We start from the raw sequence: 18,194 nt of genomic DNA on the forward strand, positions 1-18,194 counted from the left end.
AATGATGAATTTAATCAGTGATTTGTTTCTGAATATTTTGTGTATGGTTGAAAAAAGTATACTGAAACTAAAGATAATACTGATGGCACATATTTTTATCTCTAACGCAACTCTGGGAAGAATCAACTTTCTTTAGACAGGTCAGATAGCATGCACAACAATGCAGCAGGCAAACAGTGTCTTACCAAGGAGGGGTGACTTCCTCCAGTACCCATCTCTCACTTCAATGTAGTCATACCAGCACAGACTGCTCTTGTATAAGTCCATCGTGGTGAAATTTAAAACAATCTGCAAAACAGAGGGGAAAACACACAGAGTAAAAATGATTGTAATTCTACACGATGATGTGATTTTTGGAAGTGAGGAGCCCAGGTCTACGGTGAAAGTGTGTTCACGGCTAATTCCTTCTCTTTTCTTTATTAGCATCACCCTAACATCTTTTCTTCACACACACACCTGGAAAACATGTTGTCACATTCTCATTTGTAGTTGACAATGTCAGTAGAAGCACAGTGTTAAGAACTGAATAAACCAATATTTTAGCAATTAACCCAATTTGTATAAAAATGTGAACAATTCTAAAATAGAACTCTTTAGTCAAATAGTTTATTTTGAATTTTCCCAGGATAAACATGCCTAAACCAAAAATTCTGATTTTTCCACGAAGGTCTTCTTTTTAATAATTTATTTCAAAGATGACCAGTCAGACATCTATAATTATGTTAAAAATAACCACTGTGTGCCATTTCCCAGAACATAATATCATTGTGTATGTAGAAATGTTTTAAATACAGCCTAGGATTCATATTTATTCATCTAACTATAATCAAAGGCAGATGTCACTGTGCTTCTGTAGCTCCAAGAACATGGATTCAAAGACCTTCCAAGTTCAAAGCTATTGTACATGACCTTTTATTCTGTGCTTTGTTAGTATGATGCTGCAATTCTAGGAAAGACAATCTTACAACTTGATAAAAAGACTTCACTTTCAAATAATTACTTTTCAGTTTTACTTGATTATACCAGAAGGAGGATCCAAGTTACACAAAGGATGCACTTACTGATGATTTGGAAAATATTTGCTCTAACTCTATTCTACTTTTCATATATATAATTTTTTATTTACATAAGGTGAACAAATTTCATGTATTTCATATACACAGATTTAGGAGCATAGTGATACGTCCCACTCTACCCTCCTGCCCACGCTCCCACCCTTCCTCCTGCATTTCTATGCTTCCTTTTAATTTTTACAATGATATACTTTCAGTTTATTTTATAATCATAAGTTTATGACTCCTACTCTTTACTCTAGAAACTGAAATGGACTTTGGCTAAAAGCAACAAATTATGGGTATTTGAAATGCTTCCATTACAAAAAATAGTTCATACAATATTAAAAGACACTTTGCAACAGATGAAAAAGCTGAATATGAGGTAATTCTCAAGGATTTAAGAGTGTTGGGATGATATCACTGAATCAACCTTGAATCCATATTCTAGAAGAATCTACCAATTCTGTGTCAAAAAGCATGCTTCTCCCCTTTGTTGAACAAAAAATTTAACAGAAATCTAAGTATTAATAATGGTAAATCAACCTTGGACTAGTTTACTCCTTCGCAGAATGAAGAGATAATATCACCACAAATATGAAAAGTGTTCAAAAACTTCATGGAAATGGAAGTAAAAATATATTTTGGAAGAAAAATTGTTGAAATGTATGCATATGAGGAGCTCAAAAAGTTTAATCACGCTAATTGTATATTTTTTAGAAACTTCATGTATTTCAAAAAATTACATGAAAATAAGCGTCTTCTAATTCCTATTTCCACAAAATTTTTGTATTTCTAATGGCATCTTATGTCTGGTACCACAGTGATCACCAATAAAACTGTACATCAACATTGGTTTCAAATCACATTAACATGTATTTTTTTTATTACCCACATGGAAATTTCCCAAGGACAAGAAAATAAAGATATGCTGTTTATTTTTTTAAGGTAAATCAATAGGTTATGGCATAAATTGGTTTTGTTCAATAGAATTGTTCATCTATTTTTGTCTTTCTTATATATGTTTTTCCTTTTTTTCTTTCTTTGTCTTTCCCTTCATCCAATTTTATTATTCCAAATATTTTCAATAATTTCTCAAATATCTGAGCAAAGTACATATCATTCTTTTCTTTCTTAGCCAGTAATCCTCAAAGTTTGATTATCAAAATGTATTAGATCACTATTAGATTTCAGATTCTTCCCATGAAGTTTCCAGACATTTTCTCCACTTGTAAATACCGAGGTAACATTACATGATCCTTCAGCTGTAGCTGGGAAATCATTTCTGTTTTTCTCCTCTTAACTTGGTGTTTACATCTGTACAAATGGGGAATACTGCCTGTTATCGAGTTTCATTCTGCATTTTCCCCCATAGTACCCACCAAGGATTCAGTTCATGTGTCTGCTTAAGAATTCCTTCTTACAACACAGACAGCAAAGCTAGCATACAGACACCAAAGCTCACTCAGTGGCTTTCCTCTTGCATTTGAAAGGAAGCTTTCCAATGATGAGCAAATATTTTCAATTTCCTCCCGGATGTGGAAAAAAGTCAGCTACATTGGAAACATGTAAATCATCAAATTTCACCAAAAACTGAGAATAATCTGGTTCGACTGCTAACAGTTAATATTTGAACTTTCAGAACACACACACACACTCATAAACACATACACATTTGGAAGTTTCCTATCTTGTTTTTGATCTTCTAGTTTAAATGCCAACTGCCATGGAGGAACAAAGTCGACCTTATATTAACATAAAATATAGAGTCCTAGAAGCAGAAAATGTAATAAAGATAGGTTTCTAAAATCCAATCCTTAGAACTTTGACAACAGAAGCAAAATGCTGGCTTTTGACTAAGGTTGCTAACAGAATCATACTTCAGTTACAAATCAAAAGCTCTTGAAAAATATTTGGTGGCTTCATATTATGCTACTTTGTATAGATACATTGCATCTTTTCCCAAAAAATAACAATATGAAATTATAGATCACAATTATGTAAATATTTTATTTCTGATGGCAAATGTAAGTATCAATTTCAAATCAATCATAGTTTCTTTAGAACCTATGATTGAGGGAGTTTCTAGAAACATGCACATTCAGTTCTTGGTTAGGAGTCTTGGTTGCAAAGTTAAGTTGATGCAACTGATGTCATTTGCTTACTAAAAACTTATCTTCCAGGCCAGCTCTCTGCTGTGGCCAGGGAGTGCAGTGGAGGATGGCCCAAGTGCTTGGGCCCTGCACCCCATGGGAGACCAGGAGAAGTACCTGGCTTCTGCCATCGGATCAGCGCGGTGCGCCGGCCATGGCGCGCAGGCCGCAGTGGCCATTGGAGGGTGAACCAATGGCAAAAGGAAGACCTTTCTCTCTGTCTCTCTCTCTCTCACTGTCCACTCTGCCTGTCAAAAAATTAAAAAAAAAAAAAAAACCTAGTCTTAGATTGCTACAGAGTAAAAAATCATGGAGAAAGACAGATCAAAAGTTCAAGGGACTGGCTATCTACAAGTCTCCAGGGAAAGACAGAATCAATGAACTTTAGTCGGCACAATTAAGATATTGACTTCCTAAACAGATTCCATTGGCAATATAAAAAGGCTAGTTAGAAAAATTTACACCTTTTAGTGCTTAGGATAAGGACTATACAAACCTTGCCAATCAGACTGATATTATTAAATGGCTTTTCAGAGAGAGATTAGAACAAAAGGGGCAAGATAAAATAGCTTACTGGACTCCAGCCAGAAGCAGCTTGGACAAGTCAAATGAACTCCCTAGAGTGAATACAGTTTTCTCTTTCAGAAATAAGGCTCAAAGGGAGCAGATCAGGGATCAATAAACCATAGCCTGTTGGCCAAATTCTGCTTGCATCCTGTTTTTTTAAAAAAATAAATTGTATTGGAGTCATTCCCTTACCACACAGTCTATGAATATTTTTCTACTATACTGTTAGAAATAAATATTTGCAATAAAGACATTACATTCTAAAAAGGCAAAATTTGCAATATGTAGTTTGCAGAGAAAGAAAATGTGTGAATCCCTGATATAACTAATTGTGAAGGATTTGTTCAGCTCTGGAACTGTAAAATGTTAAAGGAAAAAGAAATCACATCTTTTCCTATAACCAGAGATTGTTCTTCAAGTTCTAGCTTCCTAGTTCACTGGCGTGTTTTAACTTTCTGGGGTCAAATGAATCTTCTTATTGCTAGCTGGCAGCCACCATATCAGACTTATCTTAGCAAAATTAAGTAACAATATTTAATTGAGTGATGTGCAGCAAAACACTCATGGATTATCAAAGAAGTGCTAAGAAGCTCATGTATTGATATTTTCACATAAACATCAGTCATCGTCACAACATAAGCCATGAAATAATATAAAAAGGAAATAAAAGTGTTTCTCTAGAGTTGGGCATTTAGCCCAGCAGTTAAAATGCCTCTTGGGATGTCCACATCCCATATTGGAGTGCTTGGGGTCAAGTCCTGGCTCCACTCCCCATTCCAGCACACCCTGGGATGCAGCAGATGATGGTTCAAGTCCTTGGGTCCCCACCACCTATGTGCAAGACCTAGATCGAGTTCCCAGTTTCAAGCTTTAGCCTGGCCTATCCCTGGCTGTTACGGGCATTTGGGGAAGTGAACCAGTGGTTGGGAGATCTCTCTGCCTCACAAATAAATTAAATACATATACTTTAAAAATAGGTTCTTAAATTTATTAATCTCCTTAATCCAAATATGCTAGGAAGCATAAAAATCTTAGTTAGGAAGTGTCAGAGGAAAATGAACATTTTACAGATGACGAAGTCTAAAGAAGAGTGGGCGGGAGAACTTGGGACTTTATTTTCAAGTCCCTTCCTTACAACAGATTAAGAGTGTGTTCTGTTTGGGATTAATTACAAGACAGATGGAAAATGGAAGTTAGACTATGCTATTAAAATAATCTTTCTGTTCAAACCAAAATACAATATTTGTACTTTGAAATTTTGATCTGTCATGCCTACTTTTCATTGGAAGACTTTTTTAAACTTTTCTCTCCTTAATCCCCACTCAATCCCATTTCTTGTTAACTGCCAGTTTCTACAGAGAGAAGATAGTCTACAATATCCCTAAAAATGATCCCTGCTCATTTTGTACTGCCAGTGCTGTCCTTATATCTCTGGATACCCCTGCAAGAGCCTCAAAAGAGGTGCTTTGGTTTTCGGTATCACCCTTCCCAACTCACGCTACACTCTATGGCCACGTGAGTCTCAACAAAGCCTGCATATCAAAGGGGAGAGTCATGCACCACCTTTGCTGCCTCATTTTTCACTGTCTCAAATACCCCACTTACGTAAACCTTCTCTCTTGCTATTGCGCCCTGAAAAACTCCTCAAATTCATCCCCTATTCCTATACACAAGGTGTCCATAATTCAACTGAATTCCACTTTTTCTCGCCCTGTTCCTTGAAAATGTTTACATTTCTGCAAGTCTGTATAGAATGCTACCCTCTCTTCAGTAATGCCTGAGTCTCAACAAGATCTGAGCTTCTTAAAATTCATGCCAAGCTGTGTCTTGCTTCCTTCACTCATATTTCAGAGTTAGACAAGTACATTACTGAGCTATAACTTTGTAAGGTTCTTGAGAGCAAGGATTTATCCCATGCATCAGAAGACACATCTATTTTAGCAGAATCCATAATTTATGTATTTAGTATTTGCTAAATGTAAGCAGTGCTGTTGGCAATATAAACACTATATTGTGAATTGACACTGTGTATGTAAAACATAGATGAGTGATTAAAAAGAAATATTTGCCAAAGATAAGTAGTCAAATGACAGCATTTAAGCAGAATGTACAGGAAAGGAATTACATTAACTCCATTCCAAATGCAAGTGATATGCCCTTGCACAAACGCTAATCAATTCTAAGAGATGGGAGAATCAATGCTGTGTGCTTTTGTCAGCTTAAAACAGCTGCATTCTTAGTGGCACATGCTTGATCATCACCAGCATGAACTGTGCAACATCAAAAATAGCCTTGGATAGAACAGGAATCACTTTCTACCTCGGGAGGCTCAATCCCAGGGAGACTGGAAACTTGGTGTTCTGACTTTGGCAAAATGGGCATTAACAACAAATTTGCCATTTTAGCCATTTTCAGTGCACAATTCTGTGAAATTAACTAAATCCACATTGTTGCAAAACAACATTTTTTTTAAAAAAAAGCATTTTCTTCTCCTGCACAAAATAATATGTGGATAACACAAAAAAGAAAAAGAAAAAGAAAGAAGAAATAAAACCTACTTGTGATCCCAACAAGTAGTCCATGTGGTAGTGTGTGTGTGTGTGTGTGTGTATTTAATTCTACAATTTTGCCTCCAATGCATGTAATTTTTTTCTTACTTTTCCCAATGCATGTAATTTAAAAACTAGACTATTTCATGCCTATAACTTTTAATCTGCTTTAAAATTTGTATATTATATTGTAAACATTTTCTCTAGTAATTATTTTCATTTTCAAAATTTCTTTTGTTTAGAATTTTCAGCACTATAAATAACTATATTTACACAAACTCAGATAATTGCTCTAGGATACATTTCTTGGTAAAACACAGGTTTTTTTTTAATGTGATACAGATAACCGAATGCCTGTCAACTTCTACTTCTGGGATCTGTGGACCCTCAGGGTCAGCTGCTAATCCCATTCTATTCCATCTTTACCTATGTTAAGCTACTGTTTGTCACTGCAGCATCCCATATCAGAGAACCCATTTCAGCCCCCACCTACTCTTCTTCCAACCCAGATCCCTGCTAATGCACCTGGGAAAGCAGTGGAAGATGGCCCAAGGATTTGGGACCCTACATTTCATGTGGGAGATTGATGGAGTTCCAGTCTGCTGGCTTCCATGGTGCCCTGCACTGGCTATTACTGCCAATTGGGGGAGTTAATCAGTAGACAGAAAATTCTCTCTCTCTCTCTCTCTCTTCCCCCACCTCCCGGACCCCCCTCCCCTGCCCCTACTCTCCCTCTGCCTCTGTCAGTCTGCCTTTCAAATAGTAAGTAAATAATAACTTGGCATCTTTTAGGACAGTAGGAACATTCAAGATGTCTTTTCATCTCTTCCTAAGAGCTTAAGAATACGTTGTAGAAATTTCCTCCTTTCATCTGAAGTTTATACATTATGGGCATAGTTTTGAAAAGATTCATTTATAGCCATTTTGGTGCCTAAAGTATCTATTAAGGGGCTTCAAAAAAGTTCCTGGAAAGTGGAATTAGATGAGAATGCATGTTTTCCATGAATTTAAAGCAATTATTTAATTGAGAGGTAAGATAGAGTGTGTGTGCTCCAGTCAGCTGGTTCACTTCCCCAGATACCCAAACCAATGACTCCGGGTGGGCCAGGGCTGAAGCCAGGAGTCGAGAACTTGGCCAGGTCCCCACCAGGGACCCAAGCACTTGAACAGTCACTGCTGCCTCCCAGGGTCTGCACTGGCAGAAAGCTGGAGTCAGGAGCGGACGCTGGGGAGTGAACCCAGGCACGCTGAGGTGGGATACATGGGTCTAAACCAGCATCTTAACTACCAGGTTACACATACACCCCTTCCAGAAATTCTTTGTTTTCTTTTTCAGTTTATTTACCTATCTGTTTGCGTGAGAGAGAAAAAGAAAGAGAGACAGACACAGAGACAGAGACACAGCCCGGAGTCGGATCTCTTCTGGGTCTTCCACATGGTGTCAGGCACCGAACAATGAAAATGAAGATATTACCGTACTACAGGCTCCTATTTGAAAGGTCAAACAAGAATAAAAGAGAAAGAAAATGGCATTGGCAAGACAATGAACCTCTGAGAGACACTATGCTTATATGAGAATGAAATGGAACACACAGAGGCAGAAGCTACCTTCTCCCCTGGCGTCACAGACACTCTCCAGACGCAATGCGTGTAGGAAGGGTAGCCGTTGGGGAATCCTGGGGAGGAGAGGTTGCCATTGGACTCCTGTAGGGTTTCACCACATGCTGAAAGGAAAAAAAAAGCAAGGTCACCATTCAATTTTTATGAAGCACATGGACATAATAAATAAAAAGTTGTCTGCGTGTGTGTGCACATGCCTGTTTTGTTGTTAGATGACAGTATATACAACTGCATTTTATAAAACACTTACTTTCTAAGTAAGTTATTTTTATATCTCTTTTCAGATCTCCAGTATACTTAATAGCAGCATAGGGAATAACAATAAAATAAGATTATGAGATAAATACCCTGGCATTCATAAAGTTCTCAGGGAAGCCTTTCCCACTCTTTCCCCAGGAGCAGGTGCCAACCTAGCGGACACCCATCTTCAGATTCTAGTCAGCGATACCTTCTTGATATGGTTGTGGAACCACCTGAAACATTCCCTAAATACAGCCAGTGTGAATTAAGGCTAAGCTTAACAGTGAATAGCACATCAAGATTTAAAAAATAAACTCAAAAATTAATAACTAGCTAACATAGGTGGTATCAAAAAACACACAGAGTTGTTTTTACAAAATAAAAAAAAATGAAAGATAAAACCATCCTGGAATATTCAAATTTTCCAAAGAGATCTAGACATTTATTTACCATCTCTGTTCTATCAATCAGACATGGAAATGCGTTTTCCCCTTATTAAGCTTGTCTCACTCCATGGAGCATATCATCAGCTGCACAGGTTCAAGATCTGTGTGCGGCCATCACTGTGCTTTAGGCTTGCCTGTTGCTTCTGTGAGGCCCCGTTACCAGCCCAAACCTAGGCTGCTTGAAGTATCTGTAATCCAAGAATGTTTTCTCCATTGCAGGCCACCTTTGTCACCTTCACTCAGCAATTTGAATGGACAGTCTTTGCCCTCTGAAGCAGACTACAATCAAACCTGAGATATTACCATATTCCAGAGCCACCTCCCTCTCCCCCAATCCCCAATAAATTATAAATGGTGCAGCACATCCTGTATTAAATATGGAAAGAAACATTATGACCCTCTAAGCAAAACAGAGCCATAAAGATAGTCTATTGTGACACAAATATTTATTCAGGAAAACAGACTATGTTTGCATAATAGAATACATTTAAAGTAGGAGCAAGCAATGTTTATTCTGATGAACAGGCAGATAAAAGTAAATTTAGCACAAAACGAAAAGCTCAAGGTCAAGAATCCATAATTCAGCACTGTTCTGAGTCATCTAGCACACTTGATAAATGTAACATTGCAAGAAGACTTAGAAAAATGAAAACTGATTAAGATTTTATGAATACAAACAATATGCTTCCAAGTAGGATCATTTTAGATGCTAAATAATGACTTGGAAGTTGACTGAGTTTCAATGAAAAAGACTACAATTTTCATTCTGTAATATTTTAAAGTACCAAGAAGCCACTGAAAATTCTGGTACTAGATTTGCTAAAGTGAAGCTAAAACCATGAGATAGATTGAATCCATAGATACATCCATACAACCCTGCTCTTATAAAGATAAATATTCTCTAAACAAAACATAATATACAGTTAAGAAATTAAATCTATGGCCAGCACCGCAACTCACTACGCTAATCCTCTGCCTGCGGTGCTGGCACCCCGGGGTTCTAGTCCCAGTTGGGGCGCCGCATTCTGTCCCTGTTGCCCTTCTTCCAGGCCAGCTCTCTGCTGTGGCCTGGGAAGGCAGTGGAGGATGGCCCAAGTCCTTGGGCCCTGCACCCGCATTGGAGACCAGGAAGAAGCACCTGGCTCCTGGCTTCGGATCAACGCAGCGCCGGCCGTAGTGGCCATTTAGGGTTTGAACCAACGGAAGGAAGACCTTTCTCTCTCTCTCTCTCTTTCTTTCTCTCTCTCTCTCTAACTCTGCCTGGCAAAATAAATACATACATAAATAAAATAAATAAATAAAATATATAAAATAGTGCCTGTATGTAAGGTAACAGTGCAAAAAATTGTATTCACATTGCAATTATCATTTGTGAATTTTCCTCAATAAATTTATATGGACAAAAATTCAATATTGCTTGCCACCAGGAAGAGACAGATCAAAACCACAATTAGGTATCATTTCTCTCCAGGCAGAATGGCTATCACAGAAGAGAAAATCATATATATTTCTCAGCAGTGATGCTGAGAAAAGAGAACCTCCACTGTTGGTGGGGATGCAAATGAGTCCAGTCATGATGCAGAAGAGTACAAAGCGCTCAGATAACTAGAATTAGGTCTACTGTATGAACCAGCTATCCCACACCTGGCTATATACCCAAGAGTGATGAAATAAGCCTGCAGAGAGATACCGCCACTGGCAAGTTCAATGCAGTACTGTTTTCAGTAGCCAGGATATAGAATCAATCTAGGGGTCCATTGAAGGATAAATAAATAAAATGTGGTGCAGGCTGGCACTGTGGCTCAATAGGCTAATCCTCCGCCTTGTGGCGCCGGCACACCGGGTTCTAGTCCCGGTCGGGGCACCGGATTCTGTCCCGGTTGCCCCTCTTCCAGGCCAGCTCTCTGCTATGGCCCGGGAGTGCAGTGGAGGACGGCCCAAGTGCTTGGGCCCTGCACCTGTATGGGAGACCAGGAAAAGCACCTGGCTCCTGGCTTCGGATCAGTGTGATGCACTGGCCGCAGTGCGCTGGCTGCGGCGGCCATTGGAGGGTGAACCAATGGCAAAGGAAGACTTTTCTCTCTGTCTCTCTCTCTTTCTCACAGTCCACTCTGCCTGTCAAAAAAAAAAAAGAAAGAAAGAAAGAAAGAAAGAAAGAAAGAAAGAAAGAAAGAAAGAAAGAAAGAAAGAAAGAAAATGTGGTGCATATACACAGTGAAATATTATTCAGTCATGAAAAAGAAATGGCAGCAATATGGATGGAACTGGAGATTGTAATGTTCAGTGAAATAGGACAGCCACACAGAAAGACAACTAGTGCATGCTGTCTCTTGTATGTGGGAGTTAAACACAGTCCAGGTGAACTTAGAATAGTGGTCACTACATCCTGGGGTGCCCTGGGGGGGTGGATGCAGGTTGCATAATGGGTACTGGATCAGTTAGTTTACTTTCTCGGGAGGAAAGGGTGTAGCTGTTTCTGCCCGTGCGCTCTGCCTCACCTTTTTGTCCATCTGTTTGGGGCAGGCAGTGCCACTCACTGTGGTGAGCACTCTGCCTGGTGTGCACATTACAAGCGGAAGGCTGCATTGTTACCCAACAAGAGACATGGAAATGTGTTGCATTCATTTGCTGTATTTGTCTAATCTTAATCATCCTTTCTGGTGCTATATTTCTTGATTCTCCCATTTCCCACGTAAGAAGCAAAGTGAAAGGTAAGAACAACCAAAAAGAAATCCATCTGCAATTTCATTTGCGAGGGGTAAGAATTAAAGAATTACAACTAATATGATGAACCCAGGCACTCTGCTACGGCATGTTCACCACGAGACTGAACGCCGATCCCAAACTTAACTTTTAATTCCATTTTTTATCATATATAACTATTTTAATGAAAATGCTGACATACTAGGAAACCATTAAAATGTACGTAAATGGTTGCACAAGGAAAATGCCATCATTCAAAGTGTGTAATCTTTATTTACAAGACATCGGCTGGTGCCGCGGCTCACTAGGCTAATCCTCCACCTTGCGGTGCCGGCACACCGGGTTCTAGTCCCTGTTGGGGCGCCGGATTCTGTCCCGGTTGCCCCTCTTCCAGTCCAGCTCTCTGCTGTGGCCAGGGAGTGCAGTGGAGGATGGCCCAAGTGCTTGGGCCCTGCACCCCATGGGAGACCAGGAGAAGCACCTGGCTCCTGTTAAAAACAAACAAACAAAACTTCATGCTTTGAAAACAGGATCTTGTCTTAGATTCGACTTCTACTGCCTGCCTGAGGAAGAGCCCAGATGAGGGGGTTCCACTTCTGGCAACAGCCTGTTTGTAGGGTGTAGGGTGCTGCGGTAGGAAGGCTGTGGTCTTGCGGCCAACATCCCTGGGTTTTCTTGTGAGACAAGAGGTCTACGGCCCAGTACGTTGCTACTAAAAGTTGCTGCGTTAGCTGGCTCCAGAGGCGGCCACGTGGTGGAAGCGCTGGGTGAAGACGGCTCCGCGGTTTCTCTAGGTATTGTTCTGCTAACGTCTGGGGGTGCGCAGGGAGTTCAGATGAGAACGCTTTTCCGGGGTGAATGTCTCCCGAATGCATTTGTTCCCTCTCCCTCCAGTTCTTGTCGGGTTAACTCCATGCAACGTTTCCTTTTGGAGCCGCCGGCTTCCAGACCCTGAATGCTGTATTTCCCGAGTCTCTGGGAGGAAGCTCGCTCGCTCGCTCTCTCTCTCTCTCTCTCTCATGCTGTGCAGTCTCTTCGAACGATGCTTACGCCCGGGCCTCGGTACTTCAAGTCCTGTTTGTTTATCCGGTGTTGCTTTTAGTTCCTAGCGTGGTGGAGGGTCACCGATGGAGTCTAATTCAGAGTCCACGGTTTCAAGAAGCATGCTGAGTAGGTCAGGTGACTTATACTGCACTGCGAACATGAGCGTGTCCGCTGCTACTGTCGACCACGTGGACGTCTGCTTCATGCACGAGGAGAAACTCGGACATTTCCGCAGGGCGGCCCAGCCCAGGAGCAGGAGCTGATGTACTCTGCCCACGTCGCCCACGCGGGGCGCGCTGTGGGTCTCCCCCAGGTCCTTTCCTCTGACGTTGCACCCGAACCGCGGCTGCAGCCCTGAGCTATTTTGGCATCCAACCTTGGCTCTTAAGAACCTCTTAGGCTGCTTGCCTTTCCAATCAAAACTTTTTTTTTTTTTTTTTTTCATTTTGGAGGCTACCAATTGCTAGTCGCCAGCTCGCGCATCTACATCAGCGCCACCGTTACTCGGTCTGGCCAAAGGACGGGACCAGCGTCACTCAAGAGGCTGCAGAGCTCTGACGTCATCACACCACGAGGGCCGCCACGCCGCGCGGCCGGACACGGGTGGGCAGGCCCCGGCACAGCCGCGCAAGTGCACAGAGGCCGTGGGCGCGCAGCCCCTCGCTCCGTTTTTGACCAACCCTTTGAAGTGCCCTCAGATGTAGTCCTTCATCCAGCAGAGAAAACCGTTGTCAGATTATATAAACCTCATGCAGAGCCGCGACTGCCTGCCCACCTCAGCACTCTCGGCTCCACTGTCCTCCTCACACAGTCCACGGGAGACGGGAAGTGGGGACAACGCCCCGTCCACATCCTCTGTGAAGAAGCACCTTGTCCTCATGGTGCCCGGGATACAAGGAAGGGTGACTGCGCCGGCAGCGACAGCATTAGCAGGTGTCCTTTCAGACGTCCTAAAGCTTGAAAGACTTGCAAGCCCCCGCAGGTCACGGGATGACCTTTGGGCAGCAATGTCCAGGACCTCCCCAACTTGGGCTTCTGTCTCCGCCCCGTCCCGGGCTTGCAGCCTGGCAGTGAACGCACGGGTCCCGCGTCCGTGCAGCGCCAGGGCTCTGAAGGATCGTGTGCTGTCTCACACAGGCCGTCTTGTCCATCTCCAAAGCCAGGAGCAAGAAATGGCAATGAACAATTCTAAACTACAAGAAACTTATCCTCAGACCGTCAGTGCAGAAATCCAAGTTTACTCCTGTACTGACCTTTTGTATGAGGACGCGCTGACCGTCCAATAAGGAACTGGGATTTCATATTTTTATATGACAGCAAACACAAATAGAAAAAAATGCAAGAGTGGATTGCAAAGTACCAGCTATAAGTTTCTGAAATAAGTTAGTACTATTTTAAGGAAATTAAATATATGCATTTCTAAGTCTGCACATGTCCTGATAAATTTTAAAATAATTTCTCTCAAATATTTAAGACCGGTGAACAGTATTTGCAGCTTGCCTACTAGAAACATGCCTGTGAGAATTCAGGTCCTCTATGACAGACTGTCTATCTATCTGCTTTACTAGGTCAATATTCCTTTCAAAATTAAGCTCTAAGAATTGCTCTGTAAAATGCACATCTAATAGAGCTCTGAACATAAACCAAAGAGGAAAAAGTTGGCATAAACAGCAGCGAAATTCACTTTGCTGGCTCTATATTCCAGCAATTTCTAGTAAAACAGTAAGGATAAGACAAGCTACAAAGGAATATGAAGTTGGTATCCGCCTTCTTCCGTATTAAAACCAAGGCACAACCAGATCTCAGCTTGTAAACTCTTTTTTAATCATTTTTATTTATATTCAAGGGAACAAATTTCATGCATTTCATATACACACTTTTTTTTTTTTTTTTTTTTTTTTGATAGGCAGAGTGGACAGTGAGAGAGAGAGACACAGAGAGAAAGGTCTTCCCTTGCCGTTGGTTCACCCTCCAATGGCCGCCGCTGCAGCCGGTGCACCGCGCTGATCCGATGGCAGGAGCCAGGATCCAGGTGCTTTTTCCTGGTCTCCCATGGGGTGCAGGGCCCAAGCACCTGGGCCATCCTCCACTGCACTCCCTGGCCATAGCAGAGAGCTGGCCTGGAAGAGGGGCAACCGGGACAGAATCCGGCGCCCCGACCGGGACTAGAACCCGGTGTGCCGGCGCCGCAAGGTGGAGGATTAGCCTATTGAGCCACGGCGCCGGCTCTATATACACACTTTTAAGAGCATAATTACATTTCCCACCTTCCTCTCCTTCCCTCCCTCATTCTCCCCTCCCCCTCTTCCTTTCTTGTTTTTCTTTTAATTTTTACAACGAGAAACTTTCCATTTATTTTTTAATCACAAGCTTAACCCTCCACTAAATAAAAAATTCAACAAGTAGAAGCAGAAAAAAAAAAAACACTGTTCCTCAAGAATATAGACAAGGGTTATAAACAAGAATCAAATCTCAAAATGTCAAATTCACTCATACACATAACATTTTTTGTACTCCATATAAATCGGTTACCACAAATAAGGGCAAACATATAATTTCGTCTTTTGGAGACTGGCTTATTTCACTAAGCATAATGGTCTCCAATCGCATCCACTTTGCTGGAAAAGATAGGGCTCCATTCTTTTTATGGCTGAGTAGTATTCCATACCGTGTGTGTGCGTGAGTGTGTGGGTGTGGGTGTGGGTGTGTGCGTGTGTGTGTGTGAGTGTGCTTGTGTGTGTGTGGGTGTGGGTGTGTATCACAATTTCTTTATCTGGTCCTCAGCTGATGGACATCTGGTTGACTCCATATCTTAGCTATTGTGAATTGAGCTGCCAAAGATATGGGGTACAGATAACTCTTTCAAATGCTGATTTCATTTCTTTTGGGAAACCTTGTGAATTTTTTAAATTAATTTATTTATTTGAGATGCAGAGTTATATAGAGAGGAGAGACACAGAGAAATCTTCTACTGATTCACTACCCAATGGTCACAACAACCAGTGCTGGGCAAGGGTGAAGCCAGGAGCTTCTTCTAGGTCTCCCACATAGGTGCAGGGACCCGAGTACTTGGGCTATCCTCCACTGCTTTCCCACGTTCATTAGCAGGGAGCTGGATTGGAAGTGGAGCAGCTGGGACTCAAACCGGTGCCTATATGGGATGCTGGCACTGCAGGCGGCGGCTTAACCTGCTGCACCCTAAACAACATCCCCAACCTCGTAAAGTCTTAATCTCCTCCTGTGTAATCCTTAAAGAAGTTGTCCTGGGGCCAGCACTGTGGCTTAGCGAGTAAAGCTGCCGCCTGTAGTGCCAGCATCCCATATGGGCGTCAGTTCGAGTCCCTGCTGCTCCACTTCCAATCCAGCTCTCTGCTATGGCCTGCACCCAAGTAGGAGACCTGAAAGAAATTCCTGGCTCCTGGCTTTGGATTGGTGCAGCTGCAGATATTTTGTCTGCCTGGGGAGTGAACCAATGGATGGAGGACCTCTCTCTCTCTCTCTCTCTGCCTCTGCCTCTGCCTCTGCCTCTCTGTGACTCAGCCTTTCAAATAAATAAATGATTCTTTAAAATAAAAAGGAAGTTGTCCTATTTAGACTTCTGTGTATAATCACGTATCTTTCACCTCATTCCATTGATGATGTTGCTAAACTTCATTGGTGTATGGTGAGTCTACAGACACCACTGCCATTGTCCTAATCACCAGCGGTGCTCCCCACTTAAGGGATGGAAACTTTAAATATATAACTATGTGTGGGGTTTAAATTTAACTACATTAGGAAATGAGACAGACGGGTGCAGAGATTTAGAGAGAAGGAAAAATGGAAAACAATGGGGGAGAATTGTTCAGTGAGAATTGAGAAAAAAATGTCATTCTCAAAGATTTGGTGAATTAAAAGCTAATTTATCTTCATTCAAAAAAAAAAATCCCGTAACTTTCCTTTACTCCATGTAATTCATAAGCTATAACAGCAACTGGCTTTTAATTCTGCTTTAGAAATACAGACATCTTTTGTCACAGAGAATAGTGCTTTCATGACTGTGCTTTTACTATGTTAAATAAAGTAATGTATACATGAATATTTACTCTGGTTTGAATAAGAAAATGACCCATTTGTGCATTTATATCATGAAAATCTCAATTAGAAACCACACTTCTAATTTTCTTTCTGTTAATAATGGAAATATTTAAGAGTCACTGGCTGAAATTTAAATTAATACAATTTGATTATTTTTGATTCATATTAACTTTCCTACAATTTAATGCTCAAATGAATCTCCAGTGTGATTTTTAAGTGTGATGTCTGAATGCATACATGGAGAGAGACAAGCAAAATTGTTTACATGCAAAGTGGTCAGTTATTTAATTGTAGCAATTAAATTACTAATAGTAAAACCTTTCTCTTTCTAAACGATTAAAAACATCACACGCTAAATGTTGCTAAAAATTAGTCAAGAATCACCCCTGACTTTTTCATAGTGGTGCCATTCTCTTACAAGTGTGTTTTTCCTATGGAAATATGAATTTAAAAAAATTAAAGAAATACTGCATGTGCCTGTATATTTTATAAACCTACATAAAACATTTAAAAGATATTTATACAAGTATGAATCCAATTTAAGTATCCATGATGTAAATAAATCTATGAATACTAAGTATTATTAGATACAGGACAAAATTCTATAGGTAAGCAGTCAGATGACTACAGATAGGATTATGTACAAAAGAAAAAATTTTAAAACTTACTTTCAGTATTGAATCACTAAGATGTAAAAGGCCTTAAATAAACTTTACATTTAAAAAAAAGTTAACTGTCCTTCTGAAAACTTAATAGACCTAAATTAGAAGAAAATGAACCATTACAAGATAATTGGGAAAGCCGTAATATCTTATAATTTACTGTAGCCAATTTGATCTTGAGGGAGTGGGAACCTCTTTTCTCAGCAGAAATGTTTACTAAATTCACCAGGCTGAATCAATGAATTAAATAATCACATCATACTGAATGACCAACTTCCTAGCTATTTCCTGTGACTATCCAGCCAACTCACTTTTTCTTGCTTGCATCTGAAACCTGAACTGCTCAACAAAAGCATACTACCCCATATGTCAAGGAGCACATATTAAATTGTTGTGAATGAATCAGCTTGCTTTCTCCTATCCCCTGAGGGCATATCTTCCCAGACTCACACCAGACTCGTAATAAGTGTAATGAACATAAGAGCTTCCCTATCACTCAATACATAAACAACATCAAGGTAAATTTTCAGGGATGAATATAACCATTACACCCCTGATAATCTGCAAACATTATTAAACTAGCAGGAAATTAAAACTGTTATAGTTATTTTACCTTCTGCAACCTTAGTGATCTAGAAATATTTCCAAATGTGAATGCTGTTAGTGTTAGGTAAAGGGGGTTTCTTTGGAAATTTAGTTTGGGAAAACTGTATTGAATCTTTCACGTCTGCTCTTTCAAAGATGATCACTACTCAGGATGTGAACAGAACTCACAACATAGCAAATTTGCAGCAGAATCCCTTTTCTTCCTTGAACCATCAATGTACTGGAGTTCCCTTAGAATATTCTTGTTTTATAAATATATTTTTTAAAATTGTATTTAAGTTATACAAGGTTCATGCATTTCATATATACAGATTTAGGAACATAGTGACACATCCCCCCACCCCCACCCCGCCATGCTCCAACCCTTCCTCCTCCCTCTCACATTCCCACTCTTAATTTTTACAAAGATTTACTTTCAGTTTACTTGGTGATTATATAGCTAACCCTACACTAAGTAAAAGAGTTCAACAAATAG

At 40.5% G+C, this 18,194-nt stretch overlaps 1 protein-coding gene across 12 annotated transcripts in view; it reads right to left on the bottom strand.

The window, feature by feature from the left end:
• Positions 1-18,194, bottom strand: part of LOC108175735 (tolloid-like protein 1) — a 302,561-nt gene that overhangs the window by 146,307 nt on the left and 138,060 nt on the right. For all 12 annotated transcript variants that reach the window (XM_070048144.1, XM_070048142.1, XM_070048140.1 and 9 more), the window contains 2 exons: positions 7,930-8,045; positions 186-288 (listed from right to left, as the gene is read on the bottom strand). In XM_070048144.1, coding sequence (XP_069904245.1) covers positions 186-288; positions 7,930-8,045 — 219 coding nt within the window. The remainder of the gene's footprint in view (positions 1-185; positions 289-7,929; positions 8,046-18,194) is intronic.

This window comes from Oryctolagus cuniculus, chromosome 8 (genome assembly GCF_964237555.1).
Source record: "Oryctolagus cuniculus chromosome 8, mOryCun1.1, whole genome shotgun sequence".
NCBI lineage: Eukaryota > Metazoa > Chordata > Mammalia > Lagomorpha > Leporidae > Oryctolagus > Oryctolagus cuniculus.